Below are 24,380 nucleotides of genomic sequence, written 5' to 3' on the forward strand. Positions count from 1 at the left end.
TAATGTCATTGAGATAGATTAAGACATTGGGTTGTAACTCTGGACCCAGAATTTTTTCAATAATACCTTTCCATGTCTCCGGTGCATTGGTTAGCCCAAAAGGCAAAATTGGTACAAGCCTCGTCCAGGCACGCTGAAAGCAGTATAATTTGGTCTCGAAGATGAAGCCCATCCAACTTGCTGTACAAGTAAAAAAAAGAACCAATAAACCACAATAATATATTAAAACCTCTAACGCGTTTCGACAGAAAGGCTGCCAACATCAACGAACAACTGGAGTAGTTTCAGTGCTTCCAGTTGCTGTAGAATCTTAGGACCGTAAGGCATGCGAAAAGCATCCTTTAATGTGACTCGGTTCAACTTAAGATAATCGACACAAAATCGATATGCCCCGTCCTTCTTTGGAATCATACATATTGGAGATGCCCACTCGCTTTTAGAATGTTAATAATTGCCTGAGCTAACCATTTATCAGTCTCTTCATTTATGATTTTCTGCTGGATAGGGCTAACCCGCTAACCGAATTATATCGCTGTTTTATCGGGGTCACGTTAGGGTCAAGATGAATTTCAAATTTAAACAGTCGTGCTGTTGTTCGACACTCAGAAGAGATCTTTCCAGAATGGCAGAAATTGACTTCATCGATGCACCATATGAAATTCGTACTCGATGTAGGTACTACTAATAGATTAATAATTACAGTTCGGTTTTTCGGAGTAATAGGCGTCATCACATAACCCAACGAAGTAATGGTGCTACCATCAGCAATAATACATGACGTAGGTTGATTAATAAAACGTAGATGTAAATGTTACATCTGAACTCGCCTGAATCCAATAGTTCGAAAAAGGAATATCAAAAATGTGGATTTCAACATAAGGTCTCAAATCTGGGCCCACATGTTGCAGAAAAAATCTCATTTTGGTTTAGTCGAGGCATGAAGACGCGACGTTGTCTTAGTAAATAGACCATAAGAAAGCTCCCGACGTCCCTCTGGATCCGTTTCCCGAACTAAATCCGCACGAACGTACAGTGACGCCCGTAGCTCCACACGTGTAGCAAAAAAAGCTGCCGCGGTTCTAGACATTCAGCTCGATGGTGCCCTAAGCGTTGACAGTTCCAACACGCTGATTGATTATTCTCGACGAAAAGAATGCACCTTTATCATTTTACAACGTCTATTAATATAAATAAAAGCAATAATTTCGCACTTTATCTAATAATAGCTTACATTCAAATTAAATATAAAAACGAATCTGTTTTTCTGATAAACAAAATAATTACGCAAACTGAAGACATGCGTGGTGTCACAGCACTATTTAATCATACAAATGTAAATAAGTGCAACGCTTCATGTAATAAAACAAGACTTAAGAAAAACACAAAAAGTAAATGGTGTCTGATATGAACCCGATATTAGTGTATGTTACGTAGGCTAGGATACTATTTCCCAAATCTGTGCAGGTCACCATGCAATTACCGCAAAGGGAATAAGGATAATTATGTGTTTACAGAACTGTTCCGTAAAAAAGGCCCATCGTACGTAATTCCGTTAACAATCACTTGTATGTGAAACGGTCGACCTCAGCCAGTAATGCGGCTTATACTCTGTAAACTGCTACATGTTTGTGAGCTCTGGGGAAAGCTCCTTTCGGGAGCGCATTTGCTAGTATTGCTTTCGTTGGTCATGTCACAAAAAATTAAATTGTGTTGGTTAAAGCATTCGCTTGTAAGGATGCGTCTGTACCTAAGGTACTTTTTTTCAGAGACAATTTTGTTGGGAGTTAAGGTATGTACACATCCCTATGCAGTTACCTAGTAACAAGGAGCCTAGCTAAATCTGTGCCAGAAGTTTTGTTTGCTTTTGTGTTTATATCCACTTAGCGCGGCGCTTTACACAGCGTAGCATGCATACAATCGATCATGTTACATTTTCACATTACGGTCAGAAAAGTGACTAAGTAGCTCACAAAAATTTCGCCGGTGGAAGAAGTTAGAAAACGGGTTATCCTTTCAAAGTTAACTAAGTTGCGGGTCGTGTCGCCGCGAGACAAGAAATTAACAGCAGTACACCCCCTGATTTATGTACATGTACTAAGCACTTTCAAATTACAGCGGCGCTCTGTTTGCGTGTTATAAAGACACAGACACCAAGACAAGGTAGCAAATTACATGCAATATTAAAACATAAATTTCATTTCGTTGTTGTTTAGACTGCTTTCATCACAGCGATATACGTTTTAATTGCCGGTAAGGTGCAGAAACAATTAGTTTACACTGATTTCCATTTCCTTCCCCATTTTGTTTTTTTCTGTCGACGTATATTAGGGTAAATAGAATTTTCTGTTGTAAATAAAATTTATTTGCGAATAGAAATGTTGCAGTAACTTGTAGCCCAAGAGGTTTCTCTTGTTAACCTCGTTCCGGTCAATTCTATTATTCTTGTTCACTATCCAAAGTTCAAATAGGTAATGCCTTTAATATACCTAAAACTTTTTTTTCTTTATCTGCAAAAATTTACTCCATTACACACGAGTCTCCTTCTTTCGGAGTATAATGTCTTACTTCATTAATTGATGGATTCGGTAATACAAACCAAGAGGACCCTCTATATTTGGCCGGTTGATGTTTCGTTGTATGTCAAACTTGTTTTAGAACAGATGCGACCAAGTATAATTGGGTACTTTATATGCAATTAAAACACAGATGGGGTTTAATTATGTCGTTTTATTAAGTACATCAAAAAAGTGTCTTTATTAGAAAAGTTTAGTAAGTGTTAGTTAATTGAAATTTTTAACTACCATTATCTTTTACGACTAGGAATTGTGACACCGTATTGTTTGAATCTCAGTTCTGACTATGTCGCCTAGTTGTTTAATTTATTTCGTAATGATGTTATTAAAATATAATTACTGAATGAGTGGCGTGGGCTTAAATTGTAGCTACGAAATTAAAATTATCTTTGAACGAAACTAAGTCTAGCCAACTTCACAGAGTTTAGACATGAAGGTAATTGTGCAGTATTCACCCCGCAAACTACATATTTAATTCACATATCTGACTCATATTTTGTGAAATTTCTATTTGTTAAACTATAGTATAGGCTGACGGATTTTAATTGTGTTACTTAACCCGACCGATAGTATTGAATATGCATCTGAAACAAAACAACCCTTATGGAAACTTGATAATAGTACTAGAACAGTTTTCAACTACCTACAAGTCGGCGGTTCTCAATAGTTTCATTAATTATGTTGTTCGTGTAAAGTTTATGTGTTTGTGTATCTTAGCATACAACAAATTCTATAAATTCTGTTGAATGTCGCTGACTCTTAGGTATCCTCATATAGCAGGAATTGTTCACTGTAAGTTCATTTTTCTCCATTTTACGTACGTACGTCCATGGGACAAATATGTACGGCTGTTGTACGTACGGTTGTGTACGATCACAAACTATAACTCTATAACGTACAAAGTACGTACATGGTACGCCGGCAATTTCAGTCAACTCATAATTTTGCATGTGATCAGTCACGTACGTACATTGCAAATACATGGTACGTACTAACGTACATCCCTGGATTTGTGGACGCACATCTCATGTACACTTACGGTTTATGTACGTACATTTCACGCACATGGTACGTGTAACAAATTTATGTTCACAGTGTAAAATAAATACATTTTAACAGTGTACCTTTCTCGTTTATTCAATTTTATATCACTATAAATCCTTGAAGGAACTCAAAATTTCCAATAGATAAGCACCAATACTTCCTTGATAGCTACGAAAGCGAAAAGACGGCTGCGGTGAAACGAATTACGCCGTAGAATTTGTTGCTAATTTATGGCAAACTGCAAATATAATCTTGTCAAAGGTTAATTACTTACCTACCAAGAGTTGTTTTTTTGAAATTTGACTTCGATTAGACGGTGTTTTGAAAAGGGATTTGTTGCCAAGTCGTAAGTTTTTTTCTGATCGTTCGTTCTATTCATACATATATTTTTTTAGCCTTTTATTTTTGGGTTTATATGGGTTATGTTTTTCTGAAAATTTGGTTTCGGATCAAGTTCTAAAAATAAAGCGAAGCTGCTGTGCAGAAGAAATACTTACCACGTTTGGGGTTCGACGTTTTTTTGGGTTGTGGTCAAAAGGCGCCGAGGCAAGCGTTATCATTTGTTGGGAGTAACCTTCCGTGAAAAACCTTTGTGGATAATCCTACCGCCATTCAATCTGGAAAATTCGAAGTTCAATTTATAACAATACACAAATCAGTTGGTATGTATAGTTTTGGATTTGTTTTTGATTTATTTTCATACAAATTTGTTATTTTTGTTTAAACCGTGGACAAGCACAACTTTGGATAAAAAGTTGGCAGCTGAAATAAATTTGTTCTTTTGCTGTTTAAAAGTTGATTTCGATATATTTATTAATTTAACGTAACTAGAGTGGCTACTTGTCCATTGGTAATGGATGTGTTCAAACCAATTAGTATTAGTACTTACTTTCTAAATCTGCAGCGCTACCTGTAAAAATATGGCCACATTTACATAAAAGCTGTGTGATGTAAGCTTCAATTATATCAATTTAATTAATTTTGTTCACTACGTGCCAACGAAAACCTTTTTTTTTAAATTTCGAATAAAGATCTTTGTGTTTGGGTAAATGCATGAGTTTGATTCTTTTGGTGGAATGTTTAAGTTGTCTTTTGATTACAGATAAATTATATGTACTTACCTACGACCATTGCGCCGACCTGATTAGCTGGCATATTTTACCTATTTTTTGTAAACGTGGTTTTCACGTTATATACGTTAGGTTTGCACCCCTTTGTACATACTAGGAGACGTGTGAGGGCGCTTACGAAAACCTAACGCATAGTATTTGTATGTATGCTTAATTAATTCATATTGAGTGGAAAAGGTGCCAAATATTGTTCCACAAACGTTTTTCCGCACACATCAACAATGAAAATACATTTAGAAGCGCCATTCGACCAGTTTAGATGAGGGACTTAACTTTTCCATTTAATGTACGAGGAGGACCTCCATTACATGGAAAGCTTTCATGGCTAAACGTCGATATCATTGATGAAGCACCAGTTAAATTGAAGTGAGGGATGTAAGATGACGCTTTTGTGATAATAATCCGGTCATTATCCTCGTTCCACTTTTCCGCAATTGTGGAAACTTGAGCCGTTTGCCTGCATGTCACACGGAACGTCGTACCAGCTGCCTCAAGTTAAGGCAAGTTTGTTTACATTTTATATGTACTGAAATTGAATTGCGTTTGCATTTCTCTGAACAATTCGTTACATCGTTTGCGCGTAAGAATTTGGGGTAATTTATAGTTGAATTTTGCATCAGAATATCCATTCAAATTGTACATTTGAGAGAGATGTTTTCCTTTACGGTTCAAATATTACATTGAATTGTTATGTTGTTTGCATTTTAATCTATGACGTTTGCATCATAAATAAAGCAGACGCCTGCATTTGACAGTAATGATTGATTTAAAGATACATTTCGGGTAATGTATCGATTTTGAGTTTGATGCGATATTTAAAATTAGCGTGTTATCTGAGTAAATTTTATTGTAATCAATCTTCTCAAGTTTAGGATATAATAAAATCGGAATACACTAAACAACATTTAGAATGATGTGGAAGTAAAATTTCTACGTTGTACATGAGTCAAGGTTTCAAAAACATTCCTTCAAATAAATATTATGATAAGCTCGAGTTTTTTATTTTGTGCGGATTTTTGTGCAAATGTCAAATTCGGATTCAGCGACCCAAAAAACATACACCCTACATCTTGGTTCTTTGTCCCAGAAATTTGCAAGGTGGACCCCTGTTTTGAGCTCTAGGGCCTGGACTATAATGGCATTCAGCCTTCCCGTGTTTATCAATGGGGCATTTGTCCTAAATTGTATTTGTCGCCTCGTTGTCTGGCTACGGTTTTGAATTACACGCTGGAAATTGGTTGTTGTTGAAACTTAAGAGTTTTTAAGTTTGTTAAAACCAACTTTATGGTTAACCTTTATTGATGTAACTTACATTAGCTAGAGTTGAAACAAGACTGACTGTTAATAGAACAAAACTTGGTTAAAAAGACTCTGTTCACAATTGAAGTGGCTGATGTGCCCTAAATAAATAATACCACGAACTGTGCTACAAAGAAAATGACTTAAAGTTAATGGGTTCTATTGAATAACTCCATCAGGATTACTGAATTCTGAGGAACTGAGTAAATTGCAATCCCTACTGAGAACCTTCTCAGAAGGGCCTTTCCTGAAACTATTGAGATTGTCTGACAGAGTTCGCGGAAGGTGCTAAGATGACATGACGTTACATCTACTCTTTACGTGACTAACAAATGATTCATCCCTAAATACTTAATTCCTAGTACAAAATATGAATATAAAATTACAATAACTCAACAGTTGTGTTATGGCACTTTTATAATTGATCACATTAAATAAAGCTCGATAAAAAATAAGCCGATATCGCATAATTCGAATGTCAAATACAGCCCTGCAAGCGGGTTGAACCAATAAAAACTAATAAAATACCGCCGCCATAACTATTCCACCACTGAGTGGGCGTTAAAAAAATTCGTATTTGCGTAGACGCTCTGGTCAGACCGCGCAACCTAAGCACGATGAACTTTAGAAGATGCTAAGGAAGATTACTTCAAATATATCATAATGATACTATAATCTGGGAATAAATTAAAAAAATCCTCTCAGATCACTTTCTGCAAATGCAAAAAATGTATGTGGCTTTCCTATCTTTTGTTGGAAGCAAGGCACGTAGTTTAGAGTAAGTATGCTGCCAAATCTGTTCCAATTTTTATGGGCAGTATTGATTGATGTTTTGAATAATAATAATAATAATAATAATAATAATAATAATAATAAACTCCTTCTTCACAGAAACACACCACATTTTCACAACCCACTCGTATTCAACCGCAACGCAAAAACCTTAACAGAACTACAGGCTCACAACATACTAAAATATCTCCACCAAAAACCCAAGCAACTTCACAAATACAACCTCAAGAACAAAGAAACATCATAAATACAAGTAACGCAACATGCACTACAAAGACAGTTCCACCCAATAAAGTTACACGCCCTAGCACAATTAAAAAACACATAACTCCTTNCCTACATAACTTCACTAGACACAGACACAGACAATAATCGTTACTTGATTTTAATCCGTGCGATTAGTTAACCAGGCTAGACCTGAGTTCTCACAAGAAACACCGACCATAATAATAATTTAATTAATTTAATAAATTCCATGGACGAGAATGAAACTTATAAGTATCTTGGTTTTCAGCAAAATACACATATTAAACATACGAGTATAAAACAAACACTTATCACACAATACCTACAAAGAGTACGCAGTATACTTAAAACAAAAATTACACGGTAGAAATACAATCAAAGCTATTAACACTTATGCCATACCAGTGCTTACATACTCTTTCGGGATTATACGTTGGACAAATACAGATTTAGAACAAATATAGAGAAACACACGTACACTATTAACAAAACACCATATACATCACCCTCACTCCTCCACTATACGACTTTACCTTCCTCGTTCGGAAGGAGGTAGAGGACTTACAGATATAAAACTATTACACCAAACACAAATACACAATTTACAACAATACTTTTATAACAAATCAGATACTTCAGTCTTACACAAAACAGTAACATATGCAGACAAATCTTACACACCACTTAACCTACACGAAACTATTGTACTCCCACCCACATCCAAACTTACATACATCACAAATAACATACAGACATGGAACCAAAAGCCTTTACATGGACGATTTCCACAAGAGGTTGGCCAGGATTGTGTTGACTCTATAGCAACGCACAGTTGGTTGTCTGAATGTGATGTCTTCCCGGAGACTGAGGGTTTCATGTTAGCAATACAAGACCAGGTCATTAACACACGCAACTATAAAAAAACACATACATAAAGATAAAACAGTGACAAATGATTCTTGTCGACTTTGTTCACAAACATCAGAAACAATCCAACATATAATATCGGCATGCACACGACTTGCACAAACTGAATACAAACATCGACACGATCAGGTAGCTAAAATCATACATCAAAAATTAGCACTTAAACACAATCTCATAACAGATACGACCCCATACTACAAATACACGCCACAGATCATACTCGAAAACAACACACACAAATTATATTGGGACAGGACACTACTCACAGACAAAACTATCCACAATAATAGACCAGACATTACACTTATACATAAAACACAAAAATCCATTTGTATTATAGACATTGCCATCCCCAACACTAACAACTTAACTAAAACACATGCAGAAAAACACCGCAAATACACCGATATAGCTATCGAGCTTAAGACGCAATGGAGAATGAAATTTACTGTTATAGTTCCCATTATTCTTAGTGCTACTGGAGTTATACCAAAGACAATACACCACAATTTACAACTATTAGGTTTAGACAAAAACACATACAAACATTTACAAAAAGCAGTCATTATCAACACATGCCATATTGTTCGTAAATTTCTAAACATAACACAAGATACTACATACAGAAATGATCCACAACGTATACATGTAAACAACAGTACTCGCTCACAACACGGTACACAACATACTGTAATATCTCCACCTCTAACCCAAACAAACACACAAATACAACTTACCGAACAAACAAGTACAACAAATGATACAACATATACTACAATCAGAGATTCACCTCTGAAGCAAACCACATTATCACCACCCATTAGTATTCAACCCAGACGCAAAAGCCTAAACAGAACTTTAGACTCACAACATGACACACAACATACTGTAATATTTCCAAACTTAACTCCACCAACCACACAAACACAACTTCCTGAACAAACAAACGCAATAAATACAAGTAACGCAACACGCACTACAAAGACGCCCTCACCCACACGGCCTAGCACAGCTAAAAAACACAATACTCTTTCTTCTCAGAAACACACCACGTTATCACAAACACAACCCACTTGTACTCAACCCAAACGCAACAACCTTAACAGCACTACAGGCTCACAAAATACTGTAATGTCTCCACCAATAACCCATGCAACAACAGAAATACAACTTCAAGAACAAAGAAACGCCATAAATACAAGTAACGCAACATGCACTACAAAGACAGGTCCATCCAATAAAGTTACACGCCCTAGCACATTTAAAAAAACACAAAACTCCTTCTTCACAGAAACACACCACATTTTCACAACCCACTCGTATTCAACCGAAACGCAAAAACCTTAACAGAACTACAGGCTCACAACATACTAAAATATCTCCACCAAAAACCCAAGCAATTTCACAAATACAACCTCAAGAACAAAGAAACATCATAAATACAAGTAACGCAACATGCACTACAAAGACAGGTCCACCCAATAAAGTTACACGCCCTAGCACAATTAAAAAACACATAACTCCTTCTTCACCGAATCACACCACATTATCACAACCCACTCGTATTCAACCGCAACGCAAAAACCTTAACAGGACTACAGGCTCACAACATACTAAAATATCTCCACCAAAAACCCAAGCAACTTCACAAATACAACCTCAAGAACAAAGAAACATCATAAACACAAGTAACGCAACATGCACTACAAAGACAGGTCCACCCAATAAAGTTACACGCCCTAGCACAGTTAAAAAACACAATACTCCTTCTTCTCAGAAACAACCCACTCGTATACAACCGAAACGCAAAAACCTTAACAACACCACAGGCTCACAAAATACTGCAATATCTCCACCAAAAACCCAAGCAACCTCACAAACACGACCTCAGGAACAAAGAAACACCATAAATACAATTAAAAAACACAAAACTCCTTCTTCACAGAAACACACCACGTTATCACAACCCACTCGTATTCAACCCAAACGCAAAGCCAAAGAAACACTTACACAATAAACTCCATTTAATAAAATTACAGGAATTATTATAATGATTTTTTGTTTGTTTTGTTTTCCTCTTTCCTGATAGCGTTGGCTATTGTGCCCATCAATAGGTATGTTGGTAAGTACGAATTACATACTATCCCTAGATGTCCAATGTACGTGTGATTTTTTTTTTTTTTAAGGACCCTACATAACTTCAGACACAGACACAGACACTAATCGTTACTTGATTTTTAATCCGTGCGATTAGTTAACCAGGCTAGACCTGAGTTCTCACAAGAAACACCGACCATAATAATAATAATACTCTTTATTCCGTCGACTTGTTACAGTATGGAATGCGTCTAACATCTATTATAAAACATACAATACAGAAAATTGCTATTTAACATATAAGTGTATATAACAGTACTTGTACACAGATCACAAACTTATATCACAGAACTGAAATATTCATTGAGGGAATAATAACATTTGATCAATAATACTTCTTTAAGCACAGTCTTTAAATGTCTAGTAGATGAAGCATTAGTAATATGATAGGGGAGATGATTGTAAATTTTTAAAGGCATTACATAGCAGCTATCGGCTGTGTAACTTAGTCTGTGAGGAGGAATATGAACTTTATGGGCAGCTCTTATTGGATACTCATTCAATTTTCCCCTTAGTTTAATCTTATCGCTTAATACTTTTTTGTGTACATATAGTGCACAATTCATTATGTATATTGATGTCACTGTTAGAATTTTCAATTGCCGGAACAAATCCTTACAATGTTTCGTATGGGGCGCAAAAGTCATTGTACGTAGTATTCGCTTCTGGCAAACTAAAATTTTGGACATCCAATTGGTATTACCCCAGCATACAATACCATAACTCAATATCGAATGCACACTTCCAAAATAGTATGAGCGCATAGTTTCATTATTGACTAATTTTCTAATTCTAAACAATTGTGTCTAGAGATACCAATTCTACTTTGGCTTTGGAGCTTCCGCATGCGCAATCAGTTGCTGTGTCCGTTTTACTGCAGGTACGGTTATTTGTAAGTTGTTTAACCGAGTAAACGTTAAAAATTTGATTGAGCGGTTGCGTGTACACTACCTGTTTTCATTGTAAACTATTGTTGGAAATGGTTGCGGTTTGTGAAATATGCAAAGTCACATTTAGCAAACAAAGTAATTTAAGGGCGCATGTAAAAAAGTTCCATCCTGGTAAGTAGTCTTGCTTTATTTTACTTTAGCTGACAGTAGTATAGGTACGTTAGTTTACATTTTGACTTTCCATTCCATATTAGACGTCTATTTAATATTTATCTGTCTGAAACTTATTTTCAGATCAATTAACTAAATTAGCACCATACAAAACGTACAAATCAGCCGCAGTTTGCAATGGATGCGAGAAAAGTTTTGTGAAGTACTCAAATTTGGTACAACATGTAAAGCGATTCCATCCAGGTATTTTATGGCTAATTTTTTTTCTTTAACCTACTACCTTTGTGATTATATAAAAATAACTGAATTAACTGTACTTCTAACTATTACAGATAGAGAAGCAGAGTTGACGAAAGCCAAGAAGTATACACATGAGTGCGATAAGTGTAAAAAACATTTTAGTCATTTGAAAAATTTAAACAGTCACAACAAAGGTCATCACTCAGAAAGTAGTTCTAGCAGACGAAAATCTTTAAAATGCAGTATTTGCGGGTTCTCAGACTATTTCAGACACCAGTTATATCAACATTTTCAAAATATTCATGATATATCCATTAGCACCAAATCCATGGAATTTGCTAACATGGACGCCTTCACATTTTGGAAAGTACAAGAAGAAAAAGCAACTTGTTCTCTTTTTATAAGTGAACATGGGTGGTACAGTACTGAGAAAAATAAAATTTTAAAATATGTTTGTCATCGATCTGGATATTATAAACGAAAAGGAAAGGGAATAAGGCATATAAAAACACAAGGGACAAAAAAAATAGATGGGTTTTGTCCTGCTGGAATAAAACTCACCGTATGTCATGTATCAGGAACTTGCTTTGTAGAATACACCAGCACGCATGCAGGACACACATCAGATAATCTAGGGCACTTGACTTTAACAACAAAGGAAAGAGAGAATTTTGCTCTGAAAATAGCATCAAAAATTCCATTCCAGGTAATTTTGGATGAAGTTAGAGATTCTATTTGCAATTCAGAACTGGATCGAACTCATCTTTTAACGAAAAAGGATTTGCATAATATACAGCAAACTTTTAATTTGAACAATGAAGCTATAAGACATACAAATGATGCCGTCAGCATAGAATCGTGGGTCAAAGAGGTCGAGAGTAGTGGATGTGTGTTGTTTTATAAACCTCAGGATATTTCCTTATTGGAACATCAAAATTTGAAAAAAGAAGATTTCATTTTGATTATTATGAATATGGGCCAACTAGAAATACTTGAAAAGTTTGCTGATGATTGCATATGCTTAGATGGCACTCATGGCCTCAATCCTTATGACTTTCAGCTGCACACACTCCTAGTTCTGGATGATTTACGAGAAGGGTTCCCTTGCGCATTTTTGTTTAGCAATCGATCAGATGTGGAGATTTTGGTTTTATTTTTTTCATGTATTAAAGAGAAAATGAAGAGACAAATAAAACCACGAGTTTTTATGTCAGACATGGAAAAAACATTCTATAATGCATGGATACGTGTTATGAAACCTGCAGATTTTAGGTATTTAAGGTTTACATTACAGTGTATAATTATAAACATTTATTTCTTTTTGTTTTACAGAATTTACTGCACATGGCATGTAGACCGCTCTTGGCGTAAGAATCTAAACAAAATTCATTCCAAAGAAAAACAGGTAAGTACCTAACTATGTATAAGTATAAATAATTTTGTTATTCATCTCAGGTTATGGTCTACAAACAACTTAGGACAATTCTGCAAGAACTAGACCAAAATGCGTTCACCCAAATGATAGACAATTTTTTAAGAGCGTTAGTAAATGATGCAGACACATGCGAATTTGGTCAGTACTTCAAAAGGTATTATACCGAAAATGTCGAAGCTTGGGCATATTGCCATCGCTTGCATAGCGGACTAAACACAAATATGCATATCGAGCGGATGCACGAGACTATTAAATATATTTATTTAAATGGAAAGGTAGTCAAGAGGCTTGATAAAGCTATAAATGCCCTGATGAAGTTCGTGCGAGACAAATTATTTGAAAGACTGATTACTTTAAATAAAGGCAAAATTTCCAGTAAACTTAAGGATTTACGAGCTAGGCACAAAACGAGTGAAGGCATGGATCTAAAGCTGGTAATGGTGACAGAGGAGGGGTGGGAGGTACCTTCAGCTTTATGTCAAGATTTGTATAAAGTGGAAGCGAGAAAAATTAACTGTACTTGCAAATTGGTGTGTCAACAATGCCATGCATGCATTCACCAATATTCCTGCTCGTGCATAGATTCCTCTGTTAAGTGGAATATGTGCAAACATGTACACCTAGTCTGCAGATTCCTTAATGACAGAAAAGAGCTCGAAGTCGGAAATATTACACAAGGGCCAGGTAAATTAGCACACATCTAAGACATCTTGTGATATTGAAATGTTTATAGTTCCAAATGCCAGTATTCTTCAAATTGATGACGGTATTTCCAGTAAAGTAGAGGAAGAGCAGAAAATACTTGCCGCTATTTCGCAAAATACATCAATTTCAGAAGAAAATCTCTATGACGAAAAAGAGAAATTAAAAATGGAGGTAATGGAACTAATCCATGATATCGACAAAATTTCAACAAGAGAGGAAATATCTGCTCTGAAGAAACTAGTGGGCCCAATCAAGCCAACATTACATGCAATACGGTTGCAACAAAGTCGTGATCTTCAACATTCAATGGGAGCAAGCTCCAAAGTACACCACAACAAAAACATTAAACAGCAGAGACGGCTTTTTAAAACGAAGAAAAAGACCAAGAAGGAAACTGTGGGTTTATCAAATCCAGGTACAGAAGAGATCAATCAAATAGCAATAAATCTGTTACAACTCAGTTGAACTTAACGTTAAATTACAATAAAGTTTTCATTTTCATTGCTTACACTCTTCTTCTGTTGCTTGTTCTGATTTGTAGGATAGGAGTTTTATTCATTTCTAGTTATTACCACACACTCGCACACTGTCAGCTCATTGACCGGCCGGATATCGTATTCGTGCAAAGCAAATACCTACAGCATGATTTTTTTTTCAGTTAAACGCGATTTCGGTTAGATAATACAGTTTCGGTTCGGTAGGTTCGGTTTTTACTTCATTTCCAGTCAGTTGAAATCACTGAGGAGCTTGTGGAAAGCGAGACGATTAATTCAAACCAGGGAAGTCTTCATTGTTTGTTTAAAATCGTCTTATATATTTCTAACCTCGCCAGATTGGGACTGGACAGAATTTGAATGTTCAGCCTTGGAACGATGTAATAATCAATAAAATAAATTCCAATACTACAAATTAACCGTATATAACAATTGAAATGACCGCGGAAGCTCATTGCGCATGCGGAAGCTCGAAAGCCAAAGTAGAATTGGTATCTCTAGACACGAGTATTCTAAACAGGGCAAAATTAGAAGTCGTTAATTTTTTTATAAGCGACTGAACATGTGTATGCCAATTTAGATTGCTGTCTAGATGTAAACCTAAGAATTTTACAACGCTATTTTGTTGTATGGATTTTGTATGTGATCGAATTAGAATATTAAAATTCTGCTCCCGATGTGAAAAAAACAGCATGTCTGTTTTGCAGATATTCAATGAAAGGCCATTGTTACGACAATATGCATTCATTAGCTCTACTGACTGAGTGCCCTTGATGCTTAAGGAGAGTATGTATGAGAATGAATGCACCAAAGGGCAGAAGATTTAAATACCTTTGACATTTCCTTCATATATGCCAGCATTATCGATGCATGTACGACTCTTTTCGTAAGATGCTTGCTATTCATCCACACCAACAACTTTTCGTATTCCTTATAATAGGTTTTACTAAATTTGGATTTTGCAGGTACCAACTTTTTCTGCTTCTGCAACAACCCACTGAATGGACGGTGTATTATCTTCTTTAACCGAAGTCATTTCCATGGCAATCACAAGAATAATCAGCCCACTTGTATGGCAGGTATAATAAAAAAAAATACTATAAGAAACGCGCGTATTGATTGAGAGAAATTTGAAATTTTAACCACTTCTGGTAAAAGCAAGCATATCCCATATTGTAAAAATCAGATGTGCGCCTGCGTAGATTCCGCAATGCTAACTTCTTTATTTATGGAGACATTTTTTTGAAATTATAGCCATAGATTCTTCCAGTAAAAAAAATGTAGTGCAAATACCTATGTTGTTTTGGAAAGTACGGGTCACTGCATGGAAAATGCGCTGAAGTTACTTACCTTAAGTATGAACCTTTTTACTTTACTTGTTTAAATTCCTGCACACGCCCCTGCTTTAATTCCGTATCATGCGCATTTTCGTTTTAATCTCTTGAATTTCGTCATTCATTCTCATTACAAGTTTTGAATTGAAGCACAGACCAAGGCTTCTTCCACTGTCACATAATTTTTTCAGGTACTCTATCAGAAAATAGTATATTAAGTAACAAAGGATTAAAAAGAGTTTTTGTTCCTGTGAGAATGGATATTCTTAAGGGAACAAAAACTAGTTTAATCCAGTGTTGCTTATACTATTTTTCCAATACCGACCGATTTAAATCCATTTTTCCATTAATTGTTTACAAAAAAAACAAAAATGAGGGAATAAAATTACCTATTAATGCACAAAAATTAGGGGTTAAATTCAATATAACAATGTAGGTATTGGAAAAATAACATTTTTGATTGACTGTCGCCAAATGTCTTATTTTTAAAATTTACAATGGCACCCCACTAAAGAAATTGTAGCACTAAATAACCCAACATACCAGTGGTACAAGCAAAACCACACATTACATAAGAAAATTTCAGAGGAAAGACAAGGCGAAAACGGCAATTTGTAGAAAAACGCTCTTTTTCGAACCCAAGGTTAACGTTAACTTTTAATGTGACTAGTGCCGATGGATGCACTACAGGATTTGTGGATAGAACAGTAGCAGCTCCGAAAATTTGTTTTACATTTTTTTCCATGTCCACGGTCAGTGAAATTTTGCCGTTTCTGCGATTAAGGTACCCCGAAGGCGGTTTGTGAGGTAGCCAACTGTATAAGCACGAGACCGGACACTGTCGCCATCTTGTGCGATGACAGCAGAAAGCCAATGGACGCCTTCTTAAAGAAAAAATTGTCGCTCGACCGTTCATCTCTGTCAACATCCCAGGGGGTTTTCTCTGGTAGTCTTCTAGGCCGACTCTAATTTAAATAAACTGTGCTGGCACTTTTAAATTGGCCGCAAAAGTTTCCCGTGACATAGGAATCTATTGGATCCCTAAATCATTCACAATTTGTAATGGACAGAAGATGTAAATGGTACAACTTGGTTTAACAGCTCTCGAACACACTGGTGCTGCTCTAACATTACTACAAAGACAATAATATTACTAATTCTGTTGCTTGTATTCCGGAGGACTTTGTAGTACAACTTTGTCTGTCTCGTCCCGTAGTACATACAATGAAATGCAAACCCTTCTGTTGTCTAGACACAACTTATTCCAAGTGATAAGGTTATGAAACAGATTCAACTGGATTAACATTTGTAGTTTAGAACTTGGTACAATGCGATTCAATGAGCAGGTTTTTTCTTTTAGTTTCCGATATCTCTTAACTCTATTATCCAAGATGATAACATAAGTAATCAGCTTAAATGAGAATAGACAATGAATATTTTTACTTTATACTCATCTTCAAAAGCGCAGGCTATTACAAACCGCTTGGAGGAATTTAGAAAGTATCTTTAGTCGTAAAAAAGTAGAGACGAACTCGTATATCAAATTAAGTTTCATCATTTTCTTTTTGGTGCCATTCTATTAATTCCCTTTCACTTGAACTCTGTTTGCTTATGTCAGAAGTTTATTTCGTTGTAATCCTTCAAAAACCGCTTAGAAAGTTCAATTTGTTGTATAGAAAGTTACACTTCTTTTTCTGCCGCTCCAATTTCAATACACAATTTCCCGTTTCCTATTATGTAAAATTACAAGAGGCCGAAAGCCGGCGTCATAATGGAGTTGAATATTAAATCTTTGTTCTCACCTTTGGACTTCTCACGATGATTTACGAGATGAAACTTTTAAAATATATGGAGCAAGCGGGCGGACGCTTTAGAAAACATTCGTACTTGACGCCCGAGAGAAAAACGATCGCAATGTTTCGAAAAACATATAAAACTTAAAACGTAGCAAATTTAAATATACATAATTCTCCGGCGAGTTAGGCGTCTTCCAAACAAATCTTTCACTTACAACTCATAAATCCCGTTTCAGATTGCGTCCAAAGTTATTTCAGCCCCTTAGGTTGTGGCATCGCTCATCGCTACTTATCGCTAGAAGAGCCCGAAATGCAATTTTATGTTAAACGTTCTACCGGGAAATTACACGTAATTCTCACACAACATGCGCGCCCCAGTAGGTATAAATAAAGTGCGCTCACGATGGGGTAGAATTGTGTTAAAAGTTAATTTGATTATATTGTAATTTGCAACTTTAATCTGACCCTCTTGACCCTAAATGGCTGTAAGTTATGGCCTAGTCGTTAGTTACTAAATTTCGTGGTTTCCAACAAGAGTGGACTAATTCAACGAACAATTTTACATTTAATTATACTTTCGTAGTAAATTGAAGTCATTCAAAGAGTGAAAACTCGATTAAATGTTACCCTTAATTTATAAATGCGAGCGAGTATCGACCGTTCTTTGTGACGCCTATTTCAATAAGAAACGTCAAATTTAATGGTTCATAAAATTGTTTCCCAAAATATGTGTTTGAAAAATGAGCGTATTCCCACCGCACTCTTATACTTTTTCTTATTCAGTTATTTCAATTGCAGTAAGTGTGTCCGTTAGCTATAAGCAAGCACACAATATTTATTCATGCAGACTGAATGAAAGGCCTCATTAGCTTCGTATTACCATTTTAGGTAATCATAGATAAAAACCATTTGCATCAGACTTGCCACCAGTTAGCGCCATCACTTTGAAAGACAGCGCCACTTCATTAATCAGGTGGATCAGTTCCCTATTATCACCATTTTTGATCTTGAAGTAAATTGTAAGCGATTTGTGATATTCTAACCTAGCACCACCTTTAGTTTTCTAGCGTCATTCCAGAGTTGCTTATAAAGCCCTTGATGCGGAGGATGCTATGTGCAATACCAACACCAGCTAGTTGCATAGCCGTTGCGATGGGTATCCGTTAATACCAAAGTGTACTCCATGTTCTACTACGGATCCCAAACATGGACACTCACTAAGGAACACAATGGAACGACAAATGTTACACGTCAATCTGTCAGATAAAAAAGAAACGAATGAATGAGAAATAAAACAAAACTAAGAGACATCAGAGAAGAGGTGGGAAAACTAAGATCGAAATTCGCGGTCCATAACTTCAGACAACCAAATGACCGATGGAATAAGGTTGTTTTTTAAACTGGAGACCCTGGAAATACAAATGAAGCAGAGGAAAACCACAGATCAGATGGGTTGATGACATGAAAAACCCGCTGGATCTGGATAGGTGAATATCGCTACAAACAGGGATAGTAGCAAAAATGTACGACAACGGCCAGAGAAAAGACACGACAAAGCCACTTTAGAGATTACCTGCACTATGGCAGCTCGGATATTTCATCGCAGAACGTCCGATCTTAAATACCATGTGTTAGATGAGTTCCATATAAGCAATAACAATCATAGGTTCGTGAACTCGTTTTAGCACTTCATAAGAGAACAGTACTCCATCGACAGGATTGTTATAATGCTCGTTACGCGAAAGATACACAAAAAAATTACAAATTGGTTTCGGACTGCGATATAGGTAAAAGAAACATAGGTAATTAATTTAAAACATTGCATAACTAAAAAATAAACGTATTAACCAAATAAGGAATCCTATAAAATAACTTTATCTGAAAAGACATCAACATTCACCTAAATACGTTTAGATATTGCTGTCAGTTTGGGACATTGAGGTTTGGATCTAGGCATTTGGAATGAATCCATGTGTTCTAATTAGTAATTAAATGCTCATTACAATTCATGCTAATCAATTTCGCGGGATTACGAATAAATACAAAACGATTGTTGAATTTGTTCATTAATCCATTTATAACAGTTCCCACATGATTTATGGGGGATTCGCATATGTAATTGCCTTTTTAAATCATAAAAAATTGTTTGTTTTGTAGAAAATGTTTTATGTAAGATAAGGTCTTATCGCGAGCTGTTGATTGGTTGATCGAGATACCAATTTGTTATCAAATCTGGATGCAATGTAAGGAGGGGCGTCCGTTTAGACACAAAAGTACGCGTTTAGATGGGGCTTGTTGTCAGTTTCGAGGCCGAGTTGCAGTCTGTCGAAGAAGTCGTTTTCCAAAGTTCAGTACGTGCTGAGTATAGAAGTTCATCAAAGTTGGCCTTTACGTATTTTGAACAGCCATTCGAGTAATCGGTGTTGTATGCTTGTGTGCAGCCACATACTACAATCAACACCTCTAAACCCTCTGTGGGGAACGAAATTAAAAAAACCAAGTTATACGTCACGTTCTTTTTAAATGCATTGTTTTCGGTAGTAATTACTGTCTGCATTGTATTGGGATATTCTCACTCGAAAAATTTTAAGTAAGATTAAGACTTTTTGATGTTTATTCGTACGCCGTCGTCCAAGTTTGTTCATTCGGATTTTATGTTTAATTTCTTTTGTGGTCGTAGAATAAATGTTATCTAGAATGTTATTATTGTAATATCATCCCTATGTCTACCCAAAGTACAAACTTAAAACTAAATTTTTTAAAAAGGCTAAAGCGACCACCTGTTACAAGCACAATCCTTGAGAAACACAAGGCACTCCAAGACCCTGAGACTTTTTGAAAATTAGTTGATTTTGAGGGCTTAATTCATCTCAAAGTTCGCAAAACTACCGACCGATGCATGTGATTTAAAATACAGGCACTCAAAATATGTGAGTTAGTTAAATCGCAAAAGAGAAAATCTCGAAAGGTTTTGTCAAATTCCAAATTTTACACATTTCATTACATTCTTCTGGGCTTAATGCTCCAGGAAAATTCCTCATTAAGTCAGAAAATTGAATGTGCGCTATGTCCGCACTTAAAATTGTTTCCCTATTGTAGGTAAAATTAGGGGTGTCTATAGCGCTAAGGAGTAAAAACATTGTGCACTCGGCAAAATATCGTAACACTACACACAATAGCACTAAACACTTTAGAATCAAATTAATGAGACTAGGCCAAAGCTTTCCAACGAAATATTCGGTCACCTCGTTATGGAAATATTCAAACTTGAAATATTGGCCACAGCAGTCTCTGTGAGGCACTCTCTTTCGGTACTCCGTCGTCGAGATTTCGATAAAGGATGAGATGGGTTTTTTTACGTCGAGACCTTTCATGAGTACCCTGACGGATAAAAACATTTCTACTTCCTTGCTCCTAGCTTACTTTGTAAAGCATGAAAATGTTTAGTTCTTGATTCCTGAAATATACCTTTGACCTTTTTTCCAAACGAAATAGGCGATACGTAAAAACTCCCATATGCCGGACAAGGTGGCACAACTGATGGGTACAGCCTATCTTGATAGGAAGTCGGAGGACGTCCCCTCTTTTGAATGAAATACTATATTGGTATGATCGGTAGCCGCTTTATCTGTTCAAAAATTTGTACATATACCGCTCCATAGCGAACGGGAACGAAATTATGTCTCTAATTTCAAAAAATTCAGTATTCAGTAGGTAGGCACTTGTCGAGTAAATGAGACATGAACTTTGAAATAACTAGGCAGGTCATCTCCAGGGACACTGTTACCCATAACGCGCTCCAGGCATATTTGATTACAACCAATATCATTTTGAGACATGTAGAGCAATTTTTAGAATTTATTATAATTAAAATAACTATACTTACTATACTAAACTGTATCAATTTCACTCTGAGGGTTTCTTACTCGCAGAAGTTGATAACTTCATTGAAAACCGAAAATCAGTCGCCATGGGTAGAACATTCACGGTAAGATTCAAAACGTAAACATGCATAAGGTTCAAGGTTTTAAAATAAAAGAATCAAGTCTCAAGATACAAAGCTTTAAGCTAAAAACCCAAATCTTTAAGCAAAAAGCTTCGAGATTTAATCTCTAAGTTATTTGGTTTGAAAGCCAAACTTGAAGACATCAATTTTTATGCTTTAACTTCCCACTCTAAACTCGGTTCTCAAACCTCAAGAATCACATTTTGAAAAACACACTACTCACAAGTTTTATAAATTTACATTTTAAAGGCAAAATACCACCACAATAATTTTATTTAGAAGATACAAGACCAAGATTACTGGGAAAAGAAACGGCTTCATTGCGCCTACCGCCCTTTCACATTAAATGTTTCTCCTTTTGAGAAAAAAGCTTCCCAATTAATTTTTGTTAAAACAAGAAACAGAGCCATCGCTTGCCCGTAGTTTCGATGTTTGAAATGAATTCGGAACGTATTTGCACAGCGGACACGTGCACAAACACCAGCTTTTAATACACATGTTTCACTACCCACGAACACGATGAGGCATCAGTAAAAACGCGTTTACCTTTGCCAAATTAAATAACGTTAACCCGCAAAGGCTTTCTGAAGAGCTTTAGCGCACTTATGCAACTTGACGTTAGGTAAACACTTCAGGTCGTAGGACAAATCCAATTGGAAGTGAAATATGGCGCCCTAAACTCATAGAACGAATAAGAAAGGGCCGCACTTCGACAATTTATCATCTCGTGCTACTCCAATCGTACTGAACACTATGATACATTTCATTAAGTGTTTACCGTTTTATAAATGAAGGGGACTATTGTTTTTGGTCTTGTTATCAAATACCTCTCTAGGTTCTTGAGAGCTGTCAAGTTTAAGAGATGCTCCCGTTGTAACAGAATGAACCTACAATATATTACATCCTTTTTTCCTAAAAAGCAATTTTTTATCTGTCATACACGTTTATCGGTTTACCCTTGTAAGTGTTTAAAACAAAAGGATATTTATTTACACATTCTGAAGAGAAGTTTCTAAATAAAAGACGTGATCAAACGCGTTGCCTTTGAGGTTACTTACCGAATAACAATAATGAACTGGAATCCATTGTAATTGAAGGTATGGGAGTTGTAATGAACTATAAATATTGTGGGAAACGTGACGAACAAAGACAGCTAGATATCTAATCTGCGGTTTTCTACTCCGGTTCACTATTTCTGAATGCCAAAAAATTGTGTTTAATAAATAACGATAAAGGACAGAAAGGGAAAGTAAGAGGACGAAGTTCTAGTATATGGATACCAAACCAATGCCGCGTGACCGTTCGGTAATCGGAGAGTGAGTTACGGTGCCAGAACCTAATGGTTCTCGAATAATCCGCATTCATATCGGTAAGTGAACTGTTCCAACCGGTTCAGTTCTGACAAAGTTGATTGGTTCCGACTTTGTAGTTCAATGGTAGAGTGCTGCACTATAAATCCGGAGGTCGGGTGTTCGAACCTGGGCTGAGGTAAGAATTTTTCATCTGTGATAGAGATGGGAATTTCCAGTTTCGAGAATTCTGCCGGCTACTCCGAAGTAGGTTTTCCTAATTCGTAAAATAAATACCGGAGTAGTATAGAACAACTTGAGAACTTCTGCAGAGGCAGAACCCATCGTTTATTTGCTTAATGTACTTTTTTTACATAATTGTTAGATAAGAGCTATATCAAAGCAAGGAGTAACTTTTTTGGGGGCCCATTAAATCATATTGTGTAACATTGTATTTCCGTGGGAATATCCGTAAGTAGGTAAACAAAAATATGGTGTCGCCAGTCGAGTAATTCCCGTAGAGGGTTTGTTCTCTTTCTCTTTTAAACTGGCAGTTGGGTTGATAGAATTGATGTCTTCAAGAGGGCGCTTCTAGATAGGTCGTTGTTGTGCACACGGAGTAGAAAAAAATCATTTGTACCATCCACATTTATTCAACAGATATGACACAGCGTGTTCCTGGTCGCGATACATGGGCAATCTTTTAAGTGAGATTCTACAGACTTAATTGGAACTAGAGTCGCGACTTTGCAGTAAAAGTTACTTTCAAGTAGCTAATTGGTGATTTGCAGGAGTAACCGTGACTTCTCTGTACCACTGTTAACTTTTAATAATTTGTAAGTAACGTTAATAGCCATTGGGTTGTTCCCAACTTATTTCAATATTACTAGAAAGTTGAATTACTTTAACGTAAATTCCTGGCGTGAGCGTGGTGTTACTGCTACTTAAAAATATATATTTTAAAGTAATTATATAGTAGAAATAACCATCTCACTAATCACGGTTTTTGGGACTATCTGTACATATAAGTACATATAGCGTATTTTGTTTTTATGAATTTGTTTAATTGCATTTGATTCGGTTACCTGATTTTTATCCTACGATATAGCCTTGTTGTGTGCGTAATATATTTATTTGTTCTTGTCATTCTTACGCACAAAAATTCTGCACATGTGCAAGAAACGATTACACAACGTAGGAGTTCATTCGTGCCATCCATATTGGGCCAACTGCTATCCAAATTCAAAAGTGCCACAAAACGTCCATCGTTTCGACTTGAAAGGTAGGGGGCTCTGCTCGTAGTTTTTTCCCAGAGTTTCTAACGGTAAGTACAGGGTAAGTCAACGTTTTCAGTGTCGGCTTGAGAGACCCCCTAGGATCATTACAACGTTGGTAACAAACAGGCATCACATATTCCATACCTCATTCTCAGTTCTTCCAATCGTTCCATAAAGGATTCCGGGTCTCCTTTTTTATCGAACATGGTCCCATATAGCTATGTGGTATCATAATCTTGGATGGGCTGGGGTCTGGTCGGTAAATTAATCTGCTCCAGTTTTCAAAAAGGTAACGATTCGTTGTTGCAATTCTGGAACATTTCCTCCGGTTTCTAACTTAGATATGCGGATCTCAGTCTATAGTTGCTGCTTTTTCAATGTAAACACCCAGCAGCTAAATCTAATGTCTGGGGGTACAACCGGATCTTATTTTTGGATTTTATACGGTCTGGTGAGTTCACGAGCACCAACCAAATGAATTTTGTCGAAAAAACCGGGAAATAAGACTCAAATACTTCAAGCTTATATGTACAGGAAAAAAAAGAAAAACAATAATTAATGCTAAAATTCACAAT

General features: G+C 36.2%; 2 protein-coding genes across 4 annotated transcripts in view; one reads left to right on the top strand and one right to left on the bottom strand.

Moving 5' to 3' along the window:
• Positions 1 to 24,380, bottom strand: part of LOC116167671 (gamma-sarcoglycan) — a 295,822-nt gene that overhangs the window by 231,679 nt on the left and 39,763 nt on the right. The window contains exon 2 of one of the 2 annotated variants that reach the window (XM_031483118.1): positions 4,115 to 4,234. The exons of the other annotated variant lie outside the window; for it this stretch is intronic. Within the exon in view, the coding sequence (XP_031338978.1) occupies positions 4,115 to 4,177 (63 nt within the window). The 5' untranslated portion in view covers positions 4,178 to 4,234. The remainder of the gene's footprint in view (positions 1 to 4,114; positions 4,235 to 24,380) is intronic. 2 annotated transcript variants of the gene reach the window in all.
• On the top strand, positions 10,978 to 14,110 carry LOC116167670. Of its 2 annotated transcripts, none has more exons than XM_031483115.1 (5): positions 10,978 to 11,048; positions 11,353 to 12,741; positions 12,802 to 12,874; positions 12,925 to 13,588; positions 13,638 to 14,110. In XM_031483115.1, exons 2-5 carry the CDS (start codon positions 11,411 to 11,413, stop codon positions 14,072 to 14,074), a joined length of 2,505 nt encoding a protein of 834 aa, XP_031338975.1. In that variant the 5' UTR covers positions 10,978 to 11,048; positions 11,353 to 11,410; the 3' UTR covers positions 14,075 to 14,110. The 2 variants fall into 2 exon arrangements, with proteins under 2 accessions (XP_031338975.1, XP_031338976.1); XM_031483116.1 differs by having other exon boundaries at positions 11,016 to 11,472; positions 11,562 to 12,741.

Source organism: Photinus pyralis, unplaced genomic scaffold (genome assembly GCF_008802855.1).
Source record: "Photinus pyralis isolate 1611_PpyrPB1 unplaced genomic scaffold, Ppyr1.3 Ppyr1.4_LG4, whole genome shotgun sequence".
Classification (NCBI taxonomy): domain Eukaryota; kingdom Metazoa; phylum Arthropoda; class Insecta; order Coleoptera; family Lampyridae; genus Photinus; species Photinus pyralis.

Coding starts and splice junctions, on each gene's coding strand:
- LOC116167670 (XM_031483115.1), top strand. CDS start 11,411: ATGCGAGAAAAGTTTTGTGAAGTACTCAAATTTGGTACAACATGTAAA. Junction 12,742..12,801: donor ATGAAACCTGCAGATTTTAG/GTATTTAAGGTT, acceptor TTTGTTTTACAG/AATTTACTGCACATGGCATG. Junction 13,589..13,637: donor AAATATTACACAAGGGCCAG/GTAAATTAGCAC, acceptor AAATGTTTATAG/TTCCAAATGCCAGTATTCTT.